Here is a 21,587-nt window from a genome sequence, read left to right as displayed (position 1 = left end):
CAATACAAGATTGTCACTTCAGCAATATGCCCTGTCCGTCCTCTTTGAACATTTCAGGCCTTTTTACTTTGGGGTTGGTGGTCCAAGAGCACCTTTTGCCATGGAATTCGGGGATCATAAGGTTTAGTTATATGGGCTATAACTCGTGGTCACCCGGGACTGGGCCGGGTCGTGCTTTGGCCAGTGTGAGATAACATGCACACCAGATGCCGGTCTCTGATCACGGCCTTGTAGGGCACATTCCTCTTGGGTAAAAAACGCATCTTTGCAACACTGTTAGAACGATGAATAGACTTTGTGGCGGTTGGATTTGTGAGATGTCCTCATGGGAGCTCTGGCATGGCTGGGGATTTCTGGTCTTGTGAATTTGGGCCTAGTGCATGCAATGCCGCATTTACGGTGCACGCTTTCCCTTCTACCTATGATTACTAATATCTACGCAAAATAACAAGCTGCTCACACCTTGGCCTTGGGCTATATTATGTAGTTAGACTATATTTGGTTATATTAAAATGGGGTCCTGTTAGACGGAAAGGTGCCACTCTCACTGTCCCCTCTCCACCCTGGCCCAGCACAGTGCCTCAAATGCACCTTGCCTCACTTTAAAGCGGCCAGGGGGGTGGGATGGGGCTGTTGCTTTCCCAACACTAGCCAATGACAATAAGACTGACATCTCTGCTTCAGTTCATGCATGCCCCTGCATAACTGACATTTTGCGCTCACCTGTCCCAAATGTCCAGATTGTGTTTACCCTCCTCTTGAAGACAGTAGCTAGAGGATATTGAGAAATGTATATAGCACAGCATCACACTCCATCACATACAGGCTGTAGTTGAACCTTTTAGGCTACACTACAGAAAAATAGTGAAAGGTTATTGCGGGGCAACTGAGAGATACTAATACAAGGAACTAGGTTTACATGTCCTTACGAGAAGTGAGTATGCCAAGGGCTGGTGGAGCACTTAGTGTGTGATGTCTCTTATCTCGGGTGCCTGGTCAAATCACATGACAAACACATTTCCCTGGCCACCACCATTCCCTACGTGTATTCTCTTGGAACATGCAAGAGTACAACCCTGGGGAGGGGGGTTGTAAGCAATGTACAACAAAACTGCATGCATACATCTGCCTCAAATTCAACTATTTGCTCTATGGCATGCAACCATTCACACTGACCACCATGAATGCATACTAGCATGTTCTGCAACTGAATATTTGCTCATACAATACATGTTTATGATAAATTCCAAGTGGTTCTGTACCAGTAAGAATAAATCGCACGGCAGCGTTTTGTAGATGACGATGCATACCGTTATTCCAGTGAGTAGCTCTTTCCTGCATGCGTGACGCTGCAAGATGGGGAAATACGCTGTGCATCCCTTGCAGTTAATTATGTGCCTACTTCTAATAACTTACAATACAGTCGCCAGACGCGATTTACCAGTTTCAGGTGCATTCTCTAATTCTTGATTTATCACAGCACATTCTCCTTTTATCATTCCACTCAAAGGTCACATCATTGTTGGGCAGCACCTTGTGTGCTTGATAAAATTTAGATAATTAAATTCAAATTTAGCTTAGTATTTGGTTAATCTTTAGGAGGTACTGTCCTGGCTGCTGTATTTTATCCTGAGCCAACCTCGCCAAATTTCTTAGATCTTTATATACGATTTCCTTGAATTGTATTTCTGGGCTTTTTGTCTCAAACTGTGTATTTCCGTCCTTTTTGCCTCTTTTCTCAGTCTAATTGCAGCTATGCAAATTATTCAAAATATCCTTGTTTAATCTTGGGGGAGAAAGGGGCTTCTACAAAATATACTTAATATGTTTATACTTCTTAATGTTTATACTTAATTTGCTGGAAAATGAATGAGGCACTTGCTTTGCTGAATGGCTTCCTTCTAAATTGGAAACTCCCACCAGGAGTTTAAACCTCATACAGAAATACCTGATGGTATTCTCTAAACCTCATACAGAAACACCTGATGGTATTCTCTAGCTATGTCTAGAGTGGTAATAACTCCTTTTGCATCTGATTCTTGATTCCATTTCATGCATGCTTAGTAAAGGGTGACTTCATCTTTTGTCTTTAAGGCAGTAGAGATAAAGATATCAATGTAACGTAATGATGCATTGATCTTCTTTGTCCGCATTATACTTGACAGCTGTAGAGATTCTTTAGTTTTGCACTGGCACATCTTTTCCATCCTACTCAAGTCTTCTATGTCGGTGGAATCCTAGCATTATTCAAGATGGTCTCATAAACAGTAGGAGACTATTGGCACCTCAGTGGAAGTGTATTCTCTCATCTAGAAATGAAGGGGGTGCTGGAAACCAACTCCCTAAGGCGGAGGCCACACCTCTGAGGCAAATGTTGGAGAAAAGAGCAGAAATTGATGATTGTGTGCCTGCTGTATTTCTATACGTAGCTCGCTATTTGGCCTTCTATCATCCTTGAGGAGGACCAAATACTTATTGTATTGAATATTAAATGCTTATAGGCGTCCACTTGTAACTTTGATTAAAATCTGCAAACCTGGGACATTTGTGGCCCAGAATATAAAGGAGAGGGTCACAATGGAGTGGTAACTCCTGTACCACTACATTGTACTTTGTCATTATTTTCCTGTATGGGAAGCATAAGACCTCCCATACAGGCAAACGAAGAGGTGTGACAAGTGGCATAATAAACTATGCAAATTGCTCCTCCTCAAACGCCCACTGACCCTCAAAGAATTGATGTGACAGGATACTCCATTAACCAATATTCACTGAGCAGAATACCAACTGACAAACAAAAAGTAGACTGCCTGAATAAATGAAAATGCATCTGTCAATAAATGACCTAAACTGCAGTAGGAGCTTGGGACCTGACTTTCTTATTATGTATTTTGACTTTGTGGTCTCTGAGCATGACCCATCTTACCTGTGTAGCCTGTGGTAATGTTTTGCCTCAGCAGATGGGCTGTGCTTGGGAGGCATCCTGACCTCTAACTCCAATAATATTATCTGGTTAAAGGGAATACATGCCGCAAGCTTCCTGAACCTCGATTCCCAACCCCAGATTTGACAATTAAGTCATTTCAGGATGGATCCTTCCCAGCTTTACTGAAAAATTGCACTGTTACTCCTCTACCTAAAAAGAGAAGAGGCCCAGTTTCCTGGCTCTCCGTCAACCACTGGCTGACTTAAAACCATCTTCCCATCGGCAAGCTTACGGAGAAACTTTATTTCCCAACTCCATAAATGGTTTGTAAATGAAAAGTTGCAGGAGCCTTTGCAGTATTCTTTACTCATTCACAGGAAAACCACCCTGCGACATCCAAGCATGTCTTGTGGTGAAGTCACCCAACCCAAATTCAACCTATTAGATCTTTTAGATGCTTTTAATACAGTGCATCATACCCTTCTCCTTGGATTGCCACATTGCCACATTAAAAATGTCCTTCTTTGTCTTCTATTCCGCTTCTTGAGCTTTGTATGTGTCAGTCTTGGCTCCTTTTTGTACAACGTTCTTTTTCACCACATCATACACCACCTACTCCCTCTTGGTTAAGTGTGTGTGTGAGGTGGATTACACAAGTGTCTGACCATATGCGTGTATAAAGGACATCTCTTATTTTCTTGTGATATTGAGGACTCTTAGTTAACCTGGCATGTTTTGTCTGGGAATGGGCAATGGTTCCCTCTTCTTGCTGCTTCTCGCCCACTACTATCGGAGCAAGCAGTAGCACTCCCCAATTTCTTCTCATACCAGAATCCCTGCTCTTGGTCGTTACAAGCTGTGAAGTCTTATATGTATGAAATGCGCAATGCCAACCTGCAAGCAAGTACTCCCTTTCTAGTCTTTATGCAGGGGTTTCCAGAAGCAGATATCTTAACAGCAAATCATGTGTTTTCACTGTACGCTATTGTGGGATTAATTTCTTTCCTGTCTGTGCACAACTTTTGATTCGTGAATCCGCCTAGCTGCTAGACTGCCATCCTTTGGGACATCCATTTCAGTCTTTGGATCTCATCACAATTTGTTGGGGGTAGCTGAAGTATGGCATTGATCAGCCAATGTAGTTTAATCATAGCAACCTCAATTCCCTTTTCCTCTTCAGTGTCTCTTCATTTTACTGCCATCCTTGTATTGCAGTTGACTTCAGCTGCACCCAGGGGGAAAGCAAGGAGAATTGTGTGTGTGTGTCATGTGGCTAGCACTGTGACAGTTTGTAATCCAGAGTGACGTCTGTTATGTTTGTGATGAGACTTGCAGGGAAGTTTGGCTGGGTTTGCACTAAGGAAGAGCAACGTAGTGGCACATGGTGGTAATATGGGCTGCGTTTACCCAATGGGTGTGCTGCAATTAATTCATGCGGAGAATTTACGTTTTCTGTCCTTTTACTTTCAGGTGCTACTTACCTTGAATGAGGTAGCAATCTGTTTTGCTGATATGCCGCCGAAGGTTTCTGGTGGCCTGCACCATGTCCTTAGCCACAATTCAGAGGGGCACACCTATGAAACTGAGTTGCCAATCGGTAATTATTATTACTATTTTTTTCTGTGTAGTAAATTGTTGTTTTTGTTATCGTTCAAATGTTTAAACGCCTTTCTTCGATGATTCTTTATATATGGTTACAATGTGATATTCAGGAATGACGACATTGTTCAAAGACTTTGGCTTTGTTTTCTTTTGTACTATGTAGTGCTTTGATGCCACAGGTCAACAATGTTCTGGTAATGTTCAAAAGGGAGATTGGGCACCCCAACCAGAAACCAAGTAGGTGTGAAATGTCAATGTCTCCAAAGGCATGTAAGCTAGGAATTCAGCTGCTTAGTCCTCAAATAATTTTAGCCCGTAGTCTAACCTCTTTAGTTTTTTTTTTTTGTCTCCCATGTTTTAGCATGGCACTTGGGAGAACCGTATCTTTCTTAACCAGCATTGTGATCAGAGCTTTACTTCAGAGAAACCGTTGCATTGTCAATGGCAGTTTGGCCTGTCAAAGTTTGAGTCAGACAGACAGTGGTAATTGATCCACTGCTGATGTTTCCAGAATCAGTGGCAATGTATCACTCCCCTTCCACTTTTGGCCTAAGGGTAGGCAAGTCGTTTTAGTCACTAATGGGTTAAATAATGTCACGATTGCCTCTGTTATTGGTGATGTTTTGTCCACAAGTTGCATAGATGAGGGTGATGAAGCAGCCCAGCATCCTTAATAAGGACTGGGCGTAAAGGCAAAGCAGGCCATGTAAGACTGGGAGCCTTGGCAGAAGGAGTTTAGGAAAACCGTGCAGGATGAGTAGAGTATGGAAGGAGGAAATTGACCCACAGGTGGCGCACATCCTTGGCGGGCCGTTGGTGAGTAAGAGTTCAGTGGAGTTATTTGAAATGTGAGTTCCTGAGAGACAGCAGCAGATAGTGCCAATCGAAAACTGAGACAACTAACGGTAACTAGGGTGGTGTCATTGAAATGAGGAGATGAAGGGAAACCCAAAGAGTAGCAAGTGAAGTTGCATGTGTAGGAGTTTTTATTAAACTCAAAGACTTAGCACAAGGGTGCTGACCAGAAAGGAGAATTTAAAAAAGTGACATGTTGCTAAGTTGTCCTAACATGTCAAGAGCATTGCGCAGTGCTGATAAATTTGAGGGAGAGGAAAAAAATAAGTTGAAAGTTGAGTTATGTTCACACTGTGGGATTATAGCACAGTGGTGTTGGGAAGTGGAAAAATGGCCAGGAAAGCTACCACAAATAAAGTAATCTGTAGACTCAAATCTGGAAATTGTGATACTCGCACCTGCCAGTAATGGCAGCACAGTGGCCCTGATAAGTACTAGGCATCCAGAGAAATTAATATTGGCAATTCATTTCAGCAACCCCAACCAAGAGAGCTGAATGCTGGAAATTGTGATTCCAAGACCCAGAAGACCTACGGTCAAGTGCCTGGTTTTAATTACCCACTTGTTGGACGGGGCCTCCAATGTGCAGTATAAATATCTACATTAGAAGAAGAATGCCACATGTATTCCTTTTGTACTGGGTCACAGAGCCCAATGAGCTACTTGGGCTTATCCAAATTCTTATGATCATTGTTAATGTTTTTCCAAAGTGAGGGGTTTGTTTTATGGCTTTCTTTTATTTGTCTTTTTTAAAATTATCTTCATGTAATATGTGCTTTGACAAACCTTTTAAACTGCAGTTTCAGGACATGTTCTAATATACATAACAATCTTGTAGCAGGTGGGTGAAAAAAGGAAACCAATGGGAGACGCATGGTTGACTGTGGCTGCTGATTAAGTATAACATTTTATTTCTATATATAATGACCGCATATTCACCTTCAAATCTTCTGCTGTATGGAAGTTGTTTTCTGGCGTGATCTGAACCATATCTTGGATCCAGTTCTTAAAGGGAGTTCTCTGTACCCTTTTAAGTAAGAGCTCTGTTCATCAAACCTTCCAATGGAAAAGTCAATTTCTTAGCATAAGAAAGACTATCCATAATGACTCTTGAGGTGGGTGGGTGCAGTAATCCAGTCCAATTCTATTTTGCTGAAGCACAGCTCCAAAACCTGTAAATGCCTACACCCTTAGTCCATGACCAGCAGTTTTTACTCATTGATAGTTCTACGTATACCATGGAGACTAGTATAAATAATGTATGTTGCACTGTATCATGGAACTTAGAATTAAGTTGACTGTTTGAATGGTGTTCTAAATGCCATGTGACAATCTGGTTAGCGTTACGTAGGTCTGCAATCCAGCCCTCTGGATTGTGCTTGTGGGGGGATTTGTCATTGAGAAAGTGGGCGTATATGGTGGATGCTGTGATCCACCATATTGAATATTTTTCAGGTTTGCTGGAAGAGCCTGAGGGTAAAGAGCAGCAAGGTTGAGGGAGTCTCGAGTGAAACAATTGTTTGTCAAGTTCTGTGAGCCTAGGTTTAAAAAAAATGTCTATTGGTTTTATCACAATGATCATGTAGATAGATTTTTTTAAAAAAATATACAGATAAGTCATGTTTGCTAAATGCCCTGCCTAAATCCCAACACCTGCCCAGGCCATGTGCACAAAAAGAAAAACTCGGGTGTTTTACAGGATGATTTTTCTGTCCATTTCTTTACAACCATATCGCAGCAATTCATTCATTCTACTCGTATATCAAAACTTTGTGGATGTCTCATTAGAGGGATATATCATTCCATCCAGTTATGAGGCCGTTCCATTCTAATTGGCACTTCCAGCTCGCTGTACGTTTCGATGTCGCCAAGTCAGCTCTCGCCCATAAGTAGATCTATCGACCATATTATTATGCAACTTGTAGGGTTATACCATGTCATGTCTATATGCCTTTTAACTGGTACTAGGGCCATATCAACCATTTTGTTAGTTGTTTCATTGTCTTCTGTCTGGTGGATTCACCCATTAAGTCTATTAATGGAGTTCCTACTATCCAAGTAGCTCCCATGTCACAGATTTCTCCCCAAACCCCCCAGAAATGGCAGAGTTTCAGGCTCTTCCATATCATGTGGCAGAACAGGGCATCCACAGCCCCACATTCTGAGCAGAGTTCAGACTGCCCTCGGATTAATCTTGTGCAATCACTGGGGTGTTGGATATGTATTTTGTAGAATATTATACGGTAGAAGTCTCAAACCGGCGTTTCCAGATACTGGTTTTATGTAAGTGCAGATCTTTTGCCATTGTTCTTCCTCCAAAGTTAAACCCAATTCTTGCTCCCAGTCATCTTTGATTTTTAGCTCTCTCCATGTCTTAATCCTATTTCCAAGCCATATTTTATAAATCGTGGTATTTGGTTGCCATCAGTCCCTGACTCTATAAAGACCTTTCAGCAGGGGACTAGATGGGTATTCCTCTGGTAACCCATTCCATGACTTGCAAGCTCTGGCCGTTATCCCCCACGTGTTTAAATTTCAGCATTAACAGAAATACAAAAACATCCTTCACCTTAATTGTAGCTGTGCGATGTCCAAGCTGCTGCCATAGTTTCATCCTCTTTGATGCAGGATTGTGTCACAAACAGCTGCCATGAAACCCTGCATGGTTCTGCCTTCATCAATGATATGGTGTCCCTCGTTCCTTCAAATCATGTCCAACTGGGAGTAACATTTGACCTGTACACAAATTATAGTCCCAACAGAGTCCCTTTTCTTGACAAACAGAAGATTTCTGTGCATTTCTTAAAAGTCATTTGATAGTTGAGGCTGCCAGTATGTGTTAACACGCAAATACCTATTTTCTTTTGATCTTGCGTTTCAGCCCCATTCCCATTCACAATAGACTCCAGCACAGCATCCTTAACCACCTAGCTAGGACAGTACATCAAGAAAAGCATTGGAAAAAATATTGCAAGAAGCAGATCAATCAACATGTATATCCATGTCTGTAGAACTTCACTGAAGACCATTGTGAATGTATAACCTACAGCCATCTCTAAATATGGAAAATGGATTAAGGGAAACGGCGCCCCAAGAGCTCACACTCCTGTTGCTCGCAATCGAAGTATCCCAGTAGGGATAAAATCAATTTGAGATTCCACAAGGTGTCTTCATAGCCCTGTCTAGCACTTAGCCACATCTGACCAAAAATGAAGAAAAACAGCAATAATCACGGTAGTGTCAGTCTGGTATTACTCTCAGGGTCTGACCATTGACACTTGATCAATCGTTAACTGGACTGGCCTGACATTGCTAGGGGTGGGTTTGTAGACAGGTGAAAATATAAATGGTTTTGGGGGGGGGGGAGAATATTGGTACAGATGCAGACCTACTATTTCTGGCCTATTCCCCTTTTTATAATTCCAGTGTTGCTGCACGTGCATATTTGCCTCCAAAGTACTCTGCTGTTGTCTTCCTCTTTAACTCTCTTGTGCTCCACTTTTGATCAAGATAGCCATCAAGTAGCTGAGGATAACCATGTCTGTATGTTTGCGCTGCTCCCTCACTGCCGACAGGGACTCTCTCTTCTTGCCATCACCACTGCCTTGGACTCCGCAAAATATCTGAATTGTGGTGTTCGCACCTGGGGAAGGGTGCACAGCCAGATGGGTGGCTGGAAATGCAGTTGAGAGCACTGTGTACCACCCGTGTTTTCCAGCCACCCAAGGCCCTTCCTTTGGGTGCACCATCTTGATTGTGGGGAGGCAACCGGTAGCCCCTCCCTGTGGCCTCCCCATGCCCCCAACCTCACCCATTTACTCTGAGACATCGAGCACCCATCTTCCTCTCTCCCCACTTACCTGCTGGACCAGAGCTTGTGGCCCGGTCCCAGGCCACAAAGTCCAGTATATAACTATTCCAATGAATGTTGTCGGCAGCCAGAGGTCATAAGGCGTCTTATCAACAGACGCATGTGTAACTGTGTGCGTACTGCTGGGATGTACTCCTTTGAGGATGACATTGGTTATAGATATGTGGACCTTCTCAATGGAAATGGCATTTCATTGTCGCCCAGTGGCAATGACATTTTTGTTTTCCAATCTAAAGGCTGCAATGGAGATGCTATTGTAAGAATGTGAGGCGAAGTACAACAAACAAAAACACTTATAAAAACTCAAAATTGTTGCTATGGAAGCACCTTTAAATAAAAAAATAAATAACAAAACGGCTCTTTTGAAAGCCACCACTACAAACAACATCCCCTACCCTCATTGAACTTTATTCCCCTGCTGCCGCGTGCACACCTGGAAAAGTCTGCGGACATCGCGACAGTTGCAGGCTTGCACGTGTGACCTATGCCCCTTTTTCACATGGCCGCCATACATCTTCTCTCGCCTTCCTCCCTCATCTTCTATTACCTTATTCTATTCTTCTCTCTTCTTCGGTCTTCCCATCTTGTCCCCCTCAAATCCCTTTATCACTCTGCCATACGTACTCTGTCTGCTCTCTTCTCATGACTCCATTTCCAACTCACTTTCTTACCTAGGATGACTTCCTGTCCACTCCCAGCTTAAATTTCACTTCCTTTGTCTTGTCTTTAAATCTCTTCATAACCTTGCTCCTTCTTACCTCTCTTCTCTCCTCTCATTCTATACCCCCTCTTGCTCCCTTCGTTCTGCTGATCTCTTCTTACTTTCTGTTCCCCCACCACCATGTGCCTCTTCTCGTTTCCGCTCCTTTCAGCTTCTTGCCCCCTTACACTGGAACTCCCTACACTGGAACACCCTACCTCTCTCTATCTACACCTCCCCCACCTATTCCTCCTTGCGCTCCTCTTTGAAAGAACTTCTTCTTCACTCCCCTCCCTGACACCTTCCCTTTCTCCCCTCCCTCCTTCTATTATCCTCTCTGCTCTAGTTATCTATCTTTTCCTGTCTCTACTGTGATTTCCCCCCCTTTTTGTTGCTCATTTCACATATTACTCTCTCCCTCTTGATCCTTCCGTACCCCCCCTCTTCCTTCTTACTTGCAAATTGTTGTAAATGCCGATTTTTCTTTTTTTTAATCATATTTTATTTTTCTTTTTTCTTAATGGTTTGATTCATGTTCACTTCTACTGTTACATGTTTTATGTATTACTGGTTGTTATCTGTAAAGCGCCTTGGATTAATGCGCTATATAAAACCATAAAAATACAAATACATTTGGGCCTGTGTGGACATGGGATTCATCAATAAGGTTTGTGGGTCTGGAGTGCACACACAGACTGTGGTACACAGTATATTTGTTGAGCAAAATGCAGAAGGTACGCTTATGGCTGTGTGCATGAGCCACAGTGTATGCTTTGTGGGGGAGTTCTACCTACATTACTTCAGTGAATGGAAAACAGTCCAGTGGGAGCTCATTGTGGATTGTATCATGTGGATTTGTACACATATGGATTACCAACAATGAAGTGATTGATTTTGGTTTGTCTGTGTGAGACTTTGGTGACGTGCGATCATGACGATGATATTATTGTTCATTGTTGAGGGAAAATTGCACAACATGTAACACTATTTTCAGTGCTGTTTGCGCTGAAGGAGGTATTTGGCCAGTTCATGCGTCTGTTTCCGATATCCTGCGTAATTTTGTATCCCATTACGCAGACACCCATGTCGGCGCATTATTTTTCATTTGGTCCGGAAATGGAGAAAGCGCGGTACATTGTGAAGAATGTATTTGTGCCTTTTTACGACTTGTTCCAATGTTGTACTTTCCAAATGGGAATCTGACGTTTCACAGCACAAAGTTTTCCCCACACATGGCGTTCCTCTTAATATTATTACATTTCTGTTTTCTGCACTGCCTACAGAAATTGCCTTGCTTCCCTTTTTGGAAGTATAGGAATGTTTGTACTAGGTGCACCTGCGCTCTTGAAAACGCACTGCGACACTTAAAACCATCTCTTAACAGCCAACCTATTTCTACCCGTTTCGCCTGCAGTGTTTTCCATAGTACCACAGTTCCTTCTATTTAGCACACAATCTGTGGAGGGTATACAATATGCGGCATCCTGCCTCCATTCATTGCCACTTAAATTGTTGCACTTTGAAAGGAGCTTTCTTTACTTAATTTTTTTTTTCTTTTTTCCAGTTCATTACTATTTCTTTTGATCTTGTAATACACGCCACTGAAGGACCAAAAGGCAAGGGCCGGTACAGAAGGGTCACCACCTACAGGGATATCGTAGGGGATGTGCACAGATAGGGTCATGTTGGGTGGCTCTCACTTAAATAGCCACCACCCATTGTCATGCTCCCCGGACAAACTCTTCCCAAGCTCTTCAAAGTAGCTTCCCTTTGTAGAGTACCGGGTTGCAGTACATTTGTACTACAATGCCCTTTGTCAGGTAAGGGTCCTTAGTGCAGCATATGGTGTACAAGGGTCCCTGTTGTAGGCTGCAGTCTGTGGAGAATGTTTTACATGAAATTACCCTATTGCATTTTTGGCTGCGTAGTACCCTGCCCACTGGTCCCTTATGCTGGCATTGCTGTTCTCGTCACATGTGGTATGGACAGTTCATGGTACGCCATTAGCTGTAGGACTAGCATGCACAGAGATTAATGAATTGTGAAATACAACAATGCTTACAAGAAGAAAAAATGCAGCTTCAGTACATGCAGGAGGAAGATATTTATTAAGCGCGACCCATGCGTCTACAGTACTGTTCTAACCACCAGTGCTGTTCTTTGCTCTCTGAAGATTTTGCAGTTTGCTTACTTTTCTTAACACACAGTGATGAAGCCGCACCAGCTTTGCCATTTTACAGACTAACTACAGAATGTCACACCTGCAGTTAAATGTTATCTCCAACCTGCAAGGGAACCCTTGACACTTTCCGGCACAGTGCTCAGTGCAGAGACAGTGTGTATGTTTTACGAGTCATGGAAAGGCCAGCAGCACATCAAACTATTGTGACATTTAGCATGCCCACTGTACTCTGAAGGTGTTGTTCCTTGTTTTTCAGTGGGCCTCATACAGGCGGGCGTGGTGCAGCGACAAATTGGTAGGTTTGCAAAGCAACCCACGTAGTCGTGAACAGTAGTTGAACTGCAGTAGACTACCATATCAATCTGTAGGGCTGGCGACAGGGGAGCTCTTACCAGCACTCAGAAGATGCCCTAAGCATGGACATCGTTCTAAAACTGATAGACGTGCTCTCCCACAAGTAATTAAAAGAGCTTTACAACATGCAGCAATGTGGCCAGTACTGCAGTCCTACGAATAACTGCATTGGTGATTGCACATACGCTGGCCACGTGCAGTGTGCATAGGAAACCTCCACATTACTTACCTGCAGCTATCTCGGCTAGTAATGTGTTGCAAAGATTCACCATGCTATGTTAACACAAAAAAAAATATCACTCTGTGTCACCAGCACTTAACATGCACACCTTCATTTGTGAGATACACCAACACAGGCAAGGGAAGGGGTAGCACAAATGTATAAGATACAAGGGCAATTTGGCCTTTCGAAAAGATTGTGAGGAGGGCAGCCAAGCTATCTGTGACAAAACGTTCTTAACGGGATGTTATGGTTTCATTGCAGTACCAAATTTGTATCACCTTTACAGAAAACGGTATGCTAAAGCAGCATTCCGGTTGCAATGCCCTACTAAAACATATATTGGTTACAAAAAACTATTGCTAAAGGAGGGACATTATGAGGAAGGTGGTGTACTACAAACAGGTCACCTTTACTGCAAACACTATGCTAAAGCAACGTTCCTGTTCCAATGCCCTGCTAAAAACCTATGAAATTCACTAACGAAAAACATTGTTAAAGGGATGTTATGGTTAAGTTGCACTACTAAAAAACCTATGAAATTCATCGGAAAAACATTAACCATAACATCCCTTTTACAAGTGTGTGTGTGTATATAATAAACTTTTTTTTTTCTCAGTAAAAGATGGATGTTCCCACTACGTGCGATAGTAGTGCTGAGCAAAAGAAGGAAGGCTGCTTTTTCATTTTGTTGCAGTGAGAACACGAGTGAATTACAGGTGGATGAGGCAAGAAGCCAAGGCCGTATCAGACTGGGGTGAGCTGACATTGAATACAATATCTTTTGAAAGCACGAAGCTTCTGTTCAGAAGGCATGGACAGGAACACAAAGATGTCAGAGGTCTAAAGAATAGCATCTTAATACACTGAAAGCTCAATTTCGTAGTCTTCAGTTATGTGGGGAGAAGCATGATGGTCACACCTACGCACAAGGGTAGTGTGTGTGTGCGCGTGCGCGCGCGCCTTCACTCCCCTGAATTCCTCAGTAGCAAGGAGCATTTTTAAGGACGAGTTCAAAGCCCTAATTGATGGCAGACCACTGAGGTGATGATGGCTGGTCATTTTAATTGGTGGGAAGCACGGTTAAGATGAGCTCTCCAGCACCTGGACGCTCAGCCTGCGTGCTGCTAATGTAGGCTGGGGAAAGTACTTTTTAACCTCCGTGTCATGATGCCTACCCCCGGGCATCCGGATCAAGCCCATCAGCCCCGGGAGCAGGCATCCAGACATTTACAAAAACCCCAGCAGCCCCAACTAGGGGCCGTCTGGGTTCAGTCCTGGCGCCGTAGGCACCAGGCTCATAGACTTTACTTACCTCATGCAGACCATGCTGCAAATAAATCCAAGCCAACGTGAGGCCTGGATGGGACTATTTTACTACAGGGACTATTTTTTTTTTTTTTTTTTTTTTTTACTCGGGTGTGGTCCTGGGGGACTTCTTTCCTGGGACTACTTTGGAGGCTATTTAAACCACGCCCGAACAGCAGCACATGCTTTGTGTTATTCTGCATCCAGCAGCGTGACTCTCACCGTGCCTGCAGCCAGCATCCAGTCTTCTGCCACGCCCGCGTGCCAGCTTCCAGACTTCTGCCACGCCCGCCTCGAATCCAGAGCTCCTAGAATAAAGAGAAAGAAAAGGACAAGGTTAGAAAACGAACTTATTTCAAATTCCTCACCTGATTCCGGATTTCATCTCCCGACCTGGAAGTACATCAGTCCTGCTAGCGTCGCTTTGCCAGTTCCAGCACGGCGCCATACTCGCCAGTTCTCACAGCATCTTTCGATCCGGCATTGTCCATCATTCTTCGCCGTACTCCCGCACCTAGAGGCACAAGAATAAAAAGGTGAGCCAAGGGAATCAACAAATACCTCTTACCACCATAGACTTCCCTGATTTACCACCGGCGGTATTATTCTCCATATCTTCATATGCCGCATCTGTAAAGAGGGAGAAAAACAACACGTTAACGCATGCGATAGTTACCGGACAGTGTTGGGTAACAAACTCTTACCTGAACGCCAGCAGCAGCTGCGAGACCTTCTTCTCACGAACTCAGTTGCAACTTAAGGAAGGAAGGGGACAAGAGTGAACATCGGGCACATTGAACTCTTTGAACTTGATACTTACCAATCCCGCCTAGGACTTCAGAGTCAATGCTTCCCGGAACTCTCCCAACGCCTTCAAACCAGTGAAGTAACTGGTATCTACGCGACCCTGCAAGACACGCAGGATGGAGAGCTCATCTTTTACAAACATAAGTTGAGGTTACTAAGGGGATATCAGAGGTGATTAGTGGGGGAGAGCGAGAACAGTTGGGAGGCCATCACTAAAACCCACAGGTGGCTAATCCCTGTCTCCACTTGCAGGAAAATACTTCTTCGGGTCCAGCAGACAAGACTAGGCGGGCCAGTCCAGACAGTTATCTCTGCACTACGCATCACGTTGACGGAGACCGCAGCTGTCCGGGTCCGATTAACACCCCTGTGGGGTCCAGGTGAGCGTAACACTCCGTCAGTAACCAATGATAGAGGACCGCATAATCAAGGCTCCTATAGTTGTGTAGCCTATTAGATGTCGTATATTTAATGACGTTCATAGTGACATTTTTAGGGAAGGGCTTAGTTGCCCCATCTGAAAAGAAACCTCATTTCACTCCCCAAACGAGTATGGCTCGTATACCTAGATGATCCATTTAGACCCCATCACATTCACCGGTAGGTTTTGAAGTTTTGCCACATAGGACGACGTTAGTGATACACAGGTTGTCATCAATGATGAATATATATATACTATAAAAATGAGATGTTTCATGAAATGCTTTGAGATTGTGATGAGAGACGTCTGCTGATGTCCGTTGTACTCCCTGTTTTAAATAATTGATGTTAAAACATTTATCCTTTTGCCAACTACCCGAGTCGTTCCGATTATTGATGTTTGAATACATTCTGCATCCCCATCCAAGGGTATTGCTATCTCATCTTAAAGGGCTGTGAGATCCAGTTCAGTGTCAGACTAAGCAGGTTACGGATGCAACCTCTTCAGGAGTTCATGGACGCTTGTTGGATCCAGGTGTCTAGAAGCTTTCCCGACAAGATAGTCCTCGAGAGGGAGTTCCGTCGAGTGATAAAGTGGTGGGGTGTGTGTGCTACAATATCGCCGGGGGCACGGATTTCCGGAGCCCTCCTTACCAGGAGACGGTCACCACAGATGCTTCCCTGGAGGGCTGGGAGCTCACACCAATGTCTCCACACTAAAGGCCTGTGGCTACTGAAGGAGAGGGACCTCTACATCAATGTCCTGGAGCTGTGGGCAGTGTTCTAGGCCTTCAAGTCGTTCCTCCCCACAAGGACAGGGTGGTGAGGGTCTTCACGGACAATAACCCCATAATGTTCTACATCTGGAAGCACCAGGTCCCCAGCACTCTCGAGAGGCGCAGGATTTGTGGCACTGGGCCTTCGTCCAAAGGAAGGTTCCTTATTCCTTTTCACCTGGTGGGAGTCGATCACACCATCATCGACTCCCTCAGCAGGGAACTACACTATTGCCACGAGTGGGAGCTTCGGCAGGATCAAGTGAACCTTCTCTTCCTCAAGTAGAGCAGGCCCCCGGATCGACCTGTTTGTGACGGCGACAAACTCCAAATGCCAGAGGTTTGTCAGCAGGTTCCACCAGCCGAAGAGCATGGGGGACATGTTCTCCTTCCTGTGGAGAGACCTGTTCCTGTAGGCGTGTCCTTTGTTGCCGCTCCTGCTGCTAGTCATCAATCAACTCAAACAGTGCTGGTGCAAGATCTCGTCGCCCTGGCGTGGCTGAGGCAGATTTGGTACCCGGACCTTCTCAGCCTGTCGCCGTCACCACCTGCCAGTGGTCGCAAATCTGCTCACCAGAAAAGGAGGCACAATCTTGCATCACGACCCAGGGTCACAACCTGAAGGCTTGGCTCCTGCAGCTTTAGAGTTCGGTGGGTGCGAGCTTCCAGCAAATTGCAGGGAGGTCCTTGGCAGGGCCAGATTGTCGTTGACTCTTAAGCGCTATTGGCACAAGTGGAAGCGCTTCGTGAAGTGGCACCGACAGATCAACCCTCTGAGGGTAACCGTCCCGCATATCCTTCCATACTTATTGTCCGTGGCCAGGGCGGTGCTGGCTCACGCCTGCAACAAGGTGCATCTGGCAGCTATCTCGCGCTATACCAGGTCTCGGGGACTGTCTTTGCTTTGGTCACACTGTCTGGTCCAGGAGTTCCTTAAAGGACTGTTCTGATCGTTACCGCTGGTGAAGGTGTCCGCCCAGGTGTGGGAACTCAACGTGGTTCTTATGAGGCTCATAGAGGGGGGGGGCACTTGGAGACTATGCCTCAAGCCCCTCTCGTACCTTTCATGGAAGACTGCTTTCCTCATGGCTATCAACTCTGCCTGGAGTTTAGGTAAGATTCAGGCTCTGTCCTGCAAGCAGCCTTATCTGACTTTCCACGATACAAGGATGAATGCACCCCGCCTTCATGACGAAGGTACTTTCGGAATTCCATCTCAACGAACCTTTGGTGTTGCCTGTGTTCAACACCTTCATCGCCGGTTGAAAGGATTCTGCACTCGCTCGATGTGGCGCGTGCTCTGAAGTTGTATGTGGCTTGCACGAAGAGTTTCCGGAAGACATCTCAACTTTTTGTGAACTTTGGTCCTGTGAACCATGGGAAGGCCTTGTCCAATGCTTCCATCTCCAGGTTGATCTCCGGCTGCATCACTCATTGTCACCGGTTGGCAAACCGACTGCTACCTGGCCATCCAAAAGCCCATTCTACCAGAGCGATCGCTATGACAACGGCATTCCTGTCTGGTGTTCCTACTGCTGGACATCTGCAGGGCTGCTACGTGGAGGTCTACGCACACCTTCTCGAGATTCTACTTCATCGACAGGGCCTCCAAGAGGAGTCCAGGGGCAGCCAAGCAGTATTACGCAACCTGTTCGCTTGAAGGTGAGCCTGGTGAGGAGGTAAGAGTAATTGCTTCTGTTGAGCATTGCCACCTGCCGTGGTTGTGTGTGTGTGTGTATGTTCTGCTATGTATTATTTATGAGCCTGTGAATCCATGCCAGTCCCCATGCTCGAGAAAGAACAAGTTACTTACCTGTAGCTATTGTTGGAATGGATTGTGTCCTCCAACATATTCCACATCTTTGACATGTAATGTCCACAGCTGTGCACTTACGGAAACTTTTTTTCGGCAGAGGGCGTCCTGCATCGATGGCGTTGGGTCGATGTCCCTCGAAGGCCTCCATCGAGGGCGACGTCACCAGATGTTATAAAGAGGACGCCCGCAGCCTCAGTTCAGTTTTTTTTCCTGCAAACGTGTTTGCTTTGGAGACTCTGCATGCCTCGTGTATTCCTTGTGAATATGTAGTCTTCTTCAACCCCCTCTGACTCCGCAGTCTGGCTTAAAGGCTTGCTGGGACTGCAAGCCGAAAGTCGATTACCGACCCGCATCGCATTTTTTTGCAGTACTTGGGTGAGAGTCACAACACTGACGACCAATGTTCCCTCTAAACTGTGCGCTTGCCCAGCTTCCTTCTGATTGCCGGTCAGTAAGTTTTAGCATCGCACACAGAAAATTCCCACCTTCTCAATAATTAATAAGGCACAATCCACAGCAGTTACTTGATATTTATTTTTCTCTCTTAATGAAGCTAAATTATAGTAAGTACTCTTGATATTCTGGTCTACTAGCCTATTCATGGTATAAGCATACTTGGCCGTAAAACATTTGATTTTCTTTTTTGGTTGAAATTCAGTCAAATTTAATTAAATATGTGGGGTGGGGATTGCAGGGGGTCTCACTGCATTTCTGACCCAAAAAAGAGCAAATAAAATTTGGTAAAATGTGAAAAGGTCCAATATTTTCGACTAAGTAGACCCAAACCATATTTACATTACCATACTAGCAAGCATGACCTTAAACTAAATACAGAATCCATCCTCAAGAGGCTAGAACTAATATGAAAAAAGTGGCTCCATGAACAGAAGATCTAACGGAGGCTATAAGCGTTCTTTCGGCGACGGGTGTAATTTTTATTTTTTTTGAGTATTTTTATACCAAAAAAACGAATAGCAGTCTATAAGGAGGGTTGGGAAAGTGTATATAGGGGGTGGGGGGGTCAGGAATAGTTCAAGAATAGGGGGCTGGGGTGGGAACCCCAACCCCCCCCCCCCCCAAAAACAACAAAATCAATTTCGGAAGTTTTTTCAGTAGAAAATACTCGTTAAAAAACCCATCGAAATTACACCTGTCGATGAAATGACATAGAACCTAACGGATATATCCCATTGTGTAAAATTTCTCTTGTGATCAGGCAGTCCTATTTTTGGCGTTCCTACCTATGCCACTGTTCTGCTGGTCACTGATTTTTAAATATCAATTGAGATTTGTGGGTAGAATCAAGGGGAAGGCTCCTATATGTTCATTATTTCCCATTTCTGTTGGGCAAATATTCCTGTTTTAGGGAGTGAAAATGGGCGGTGTGTATATCTCTTAGCAGTAAACCTGGTTCTGAGTAAGTGTCACATCTCTGTTTCCAGGACAATGTAATGTGGATGGAATACAGAGGCACAGGAACTCTGATCATCATATTCTGTGGTTAAGTTATTCTGATGCAATTATCATCCTTACATAAATTATGAAAAGCATGCTCTCCTGGCTTTTAATTGCTTGCTTCAGTAAAATGGCAGTTTTCTTTTTTATTTATTTATTTTTTATTATTTTTTTTTACCATCAGCAAATATAGTATCTTATATTATTTGCCAACCACATCAGTTAAGTGAGCTGTTTTTGCAATGCAGATGAATGTTTTTCCCAATAGCATAAAACACTTTCTGCATGGTCTCTGAGTAGTGTCGACAAATGAATAGTCACAACTAAAACTATTATACTAAGCATTCAATGCTTTTTTTTTTTGTGCAGACCCATTTGTCTCTGCGCATGAGTACATTTGCTAGGTAGTGTGGCAGATCTTGAAGTCTTAGACTGGTTCCTACGCTCTCTTTATAATCGCATATCAATTTTCTCATTAGCCTACATCTAAGACGCACCCATTACATGGATTTGTAAATAATTGAAGTGGTTACAAAGGGGGAAATTCCAACGACAACACAGTGGCCATTCATTACCTCAACAAAAAAAGGGTGGGGGGGTGGGGTAGGGTCACTCCCGTTGTGCAGAGAGGCAATGCAGCTCTAGTTCAGGGCGATCCATCAGGGAATTTCGCTCTCGGCAGTTCATCTGGCCGAAGATGAAAATTCGGAGGCGGACACTCTGAGCATGCAGAGCAGTCTCTCATGAGTGGGCGTTGGCTCAGGAAGTCCTTCTGGAGATCTTCGCCCTTTGGGGAACCCCACAAGTGGATCTTTTCACCACCAGTGCCAACCGGAAGTGCGAGAGATTCTGCTCAAGGGAATTTCCTCCGAGAGGAGCCTTGGGAGACACATTCGTAGTGGATTGGTTATTTCCACCGCTGTATGCGTTTCCTCCAGTCCCAGTCATTCCTCAAGTGTTAGAGAGGTTCGGATCCCACATGATCTTCATTGCTCCGGATTGGGCCAGGGGAGTGTGGTACACAGACCTTCTAGAAATGTCCATCTGCCCTACACGCCATCTTCACTACCAAGAGGATCTGCTCTTACGAGGGGGGGGGGGGTGGATCAGGTTCTCCATCCAGAGGTCAGGACTCTCAACCTTCACGCTTGGTATCTGAAAGGTTGAGCTATAAGGATTGGGACCTCCCGGATGATGTGATGGAGTTGTTGCTTTCGGCCAGGAGGCCAGCAACAAAATCCCTGTACCGTTGCCATTGGTGTAAGTTTTGCGACTGGTGTAAGTAAGACTTTTTGTCTTTCTTACTTTCTTTGGCCCACAGGGGCCTTCAAGTTGGTACCAATAAGGGTTACCTTGCGGCGCCGTCAGTGCCCGTCTGAAGAATGTTCTTACTTTATGATTTCTCAATTTCTTAAAGGACTGACTAATGTGTTCCTGCCGTCCCCTTTCCAGGTGCCGGTTTGGGATTTGAATTTGGTTTTGAAATTTCTGATGGGTGCTCCGTTTGAACCTTTGCACTCTTGTCCTTTGAGATTGTCCTTCAAGACACTTGGTTGCGGTTATTTCCGCTCGCAAAGTGAATTGCAGGCACTTTATCTAAGCCACCCTTTACTGTGTTTCACAAGGACAGGGTTGTACTAGGGTACATCCTTTCTACCTAAGGTAGTGTCTGAATTTCATTTGAGCCAGAAGGTGGTGGTTCTTTCTATCCTCCATCCTTGTACGGAAGAGGAGCGACTCAATCGGTTGGATCCTAGGAGAGCTCTGAGCTTTTATATTTCTAGGATGGATGGCCAGGGTCATGGACGATCAACTCTTTGTGGGATAGGCTGGACACCGATTGGGCCAGGCTGTTACCAAGCAGACTTTGTCCAGGTGGATTATCCTCACCATTACTGAATGCTACTGATTGGCGGGTAAGGACCCTCCTGAAGGGTTGCAAGCTCATTCAACTAGGTGCGTGGCTACTTCCACAGCCCTACAGCGGGGGGCAAGGGGGTTCCTATTAGGAATATTTGTGATGCAGCCACATGGGTTTCTATCCACACCTTTGTTAAACATTATTCCTTGGATTCCATCCATGGTCAAGATAAGGCCTTTGGGAAGGCGGTTCTTTATTCAGCCATCTGATTGGGTACTCTAAATTCTTTTCCCTCCTCCATTTTATGGTACTGCTTTGGTACTGCTTTGGGAGTCTATCAAAGATGTGGAATACGTTGGAGGACACAATCCATTCGAAGAACAAATTACGGTGTGCCAGCAGTGTGTTTTGTGAGGACTGGGAGCAGGTCCTGT

At 44.6% G+C, this 21,587-nt stretch overlaps 1 protein-coding gene across 1 annotated transcript in view; it reads left to right on the top strand.

The window, feature by feature from the left end:
- Positions 1–21,587, top strand: part of LOC138514141 (uncharacterized) — a 198,325-nt gene that overhangs the window by 11,131 nt on the left and 165,607 nt on the right. The window contains exon 2 of the mRNA XM_069629439.1: positions 4,397–4,523. Coding sequence (XP_069485540.1) covers positions 4,397–4,523 — 127 coding nt within the window. The remainder of the gene's footprint in view (positions 1–4,396; positions 4,524–21,587) is intronic.

This window comes from Ambystoma mexicanum, chromosome 12 (genome assembly GCF_040938575.1).
Source record: "Ambystoma mexicanum isolate Mex_15411 chromosome 12, UKY_AmexF1_1, whole genome shotgun sequence".
NCBI classification, from domain to species: Eukaryota; Metazoa; Chordata; class Amphibia; order Caudata; family Ambystomatidae; genus Ambystoma; species Ambystoma mexicanum.
This window is presented reverse-complemented; position numbering and strand designations above follow the sequence as displayed.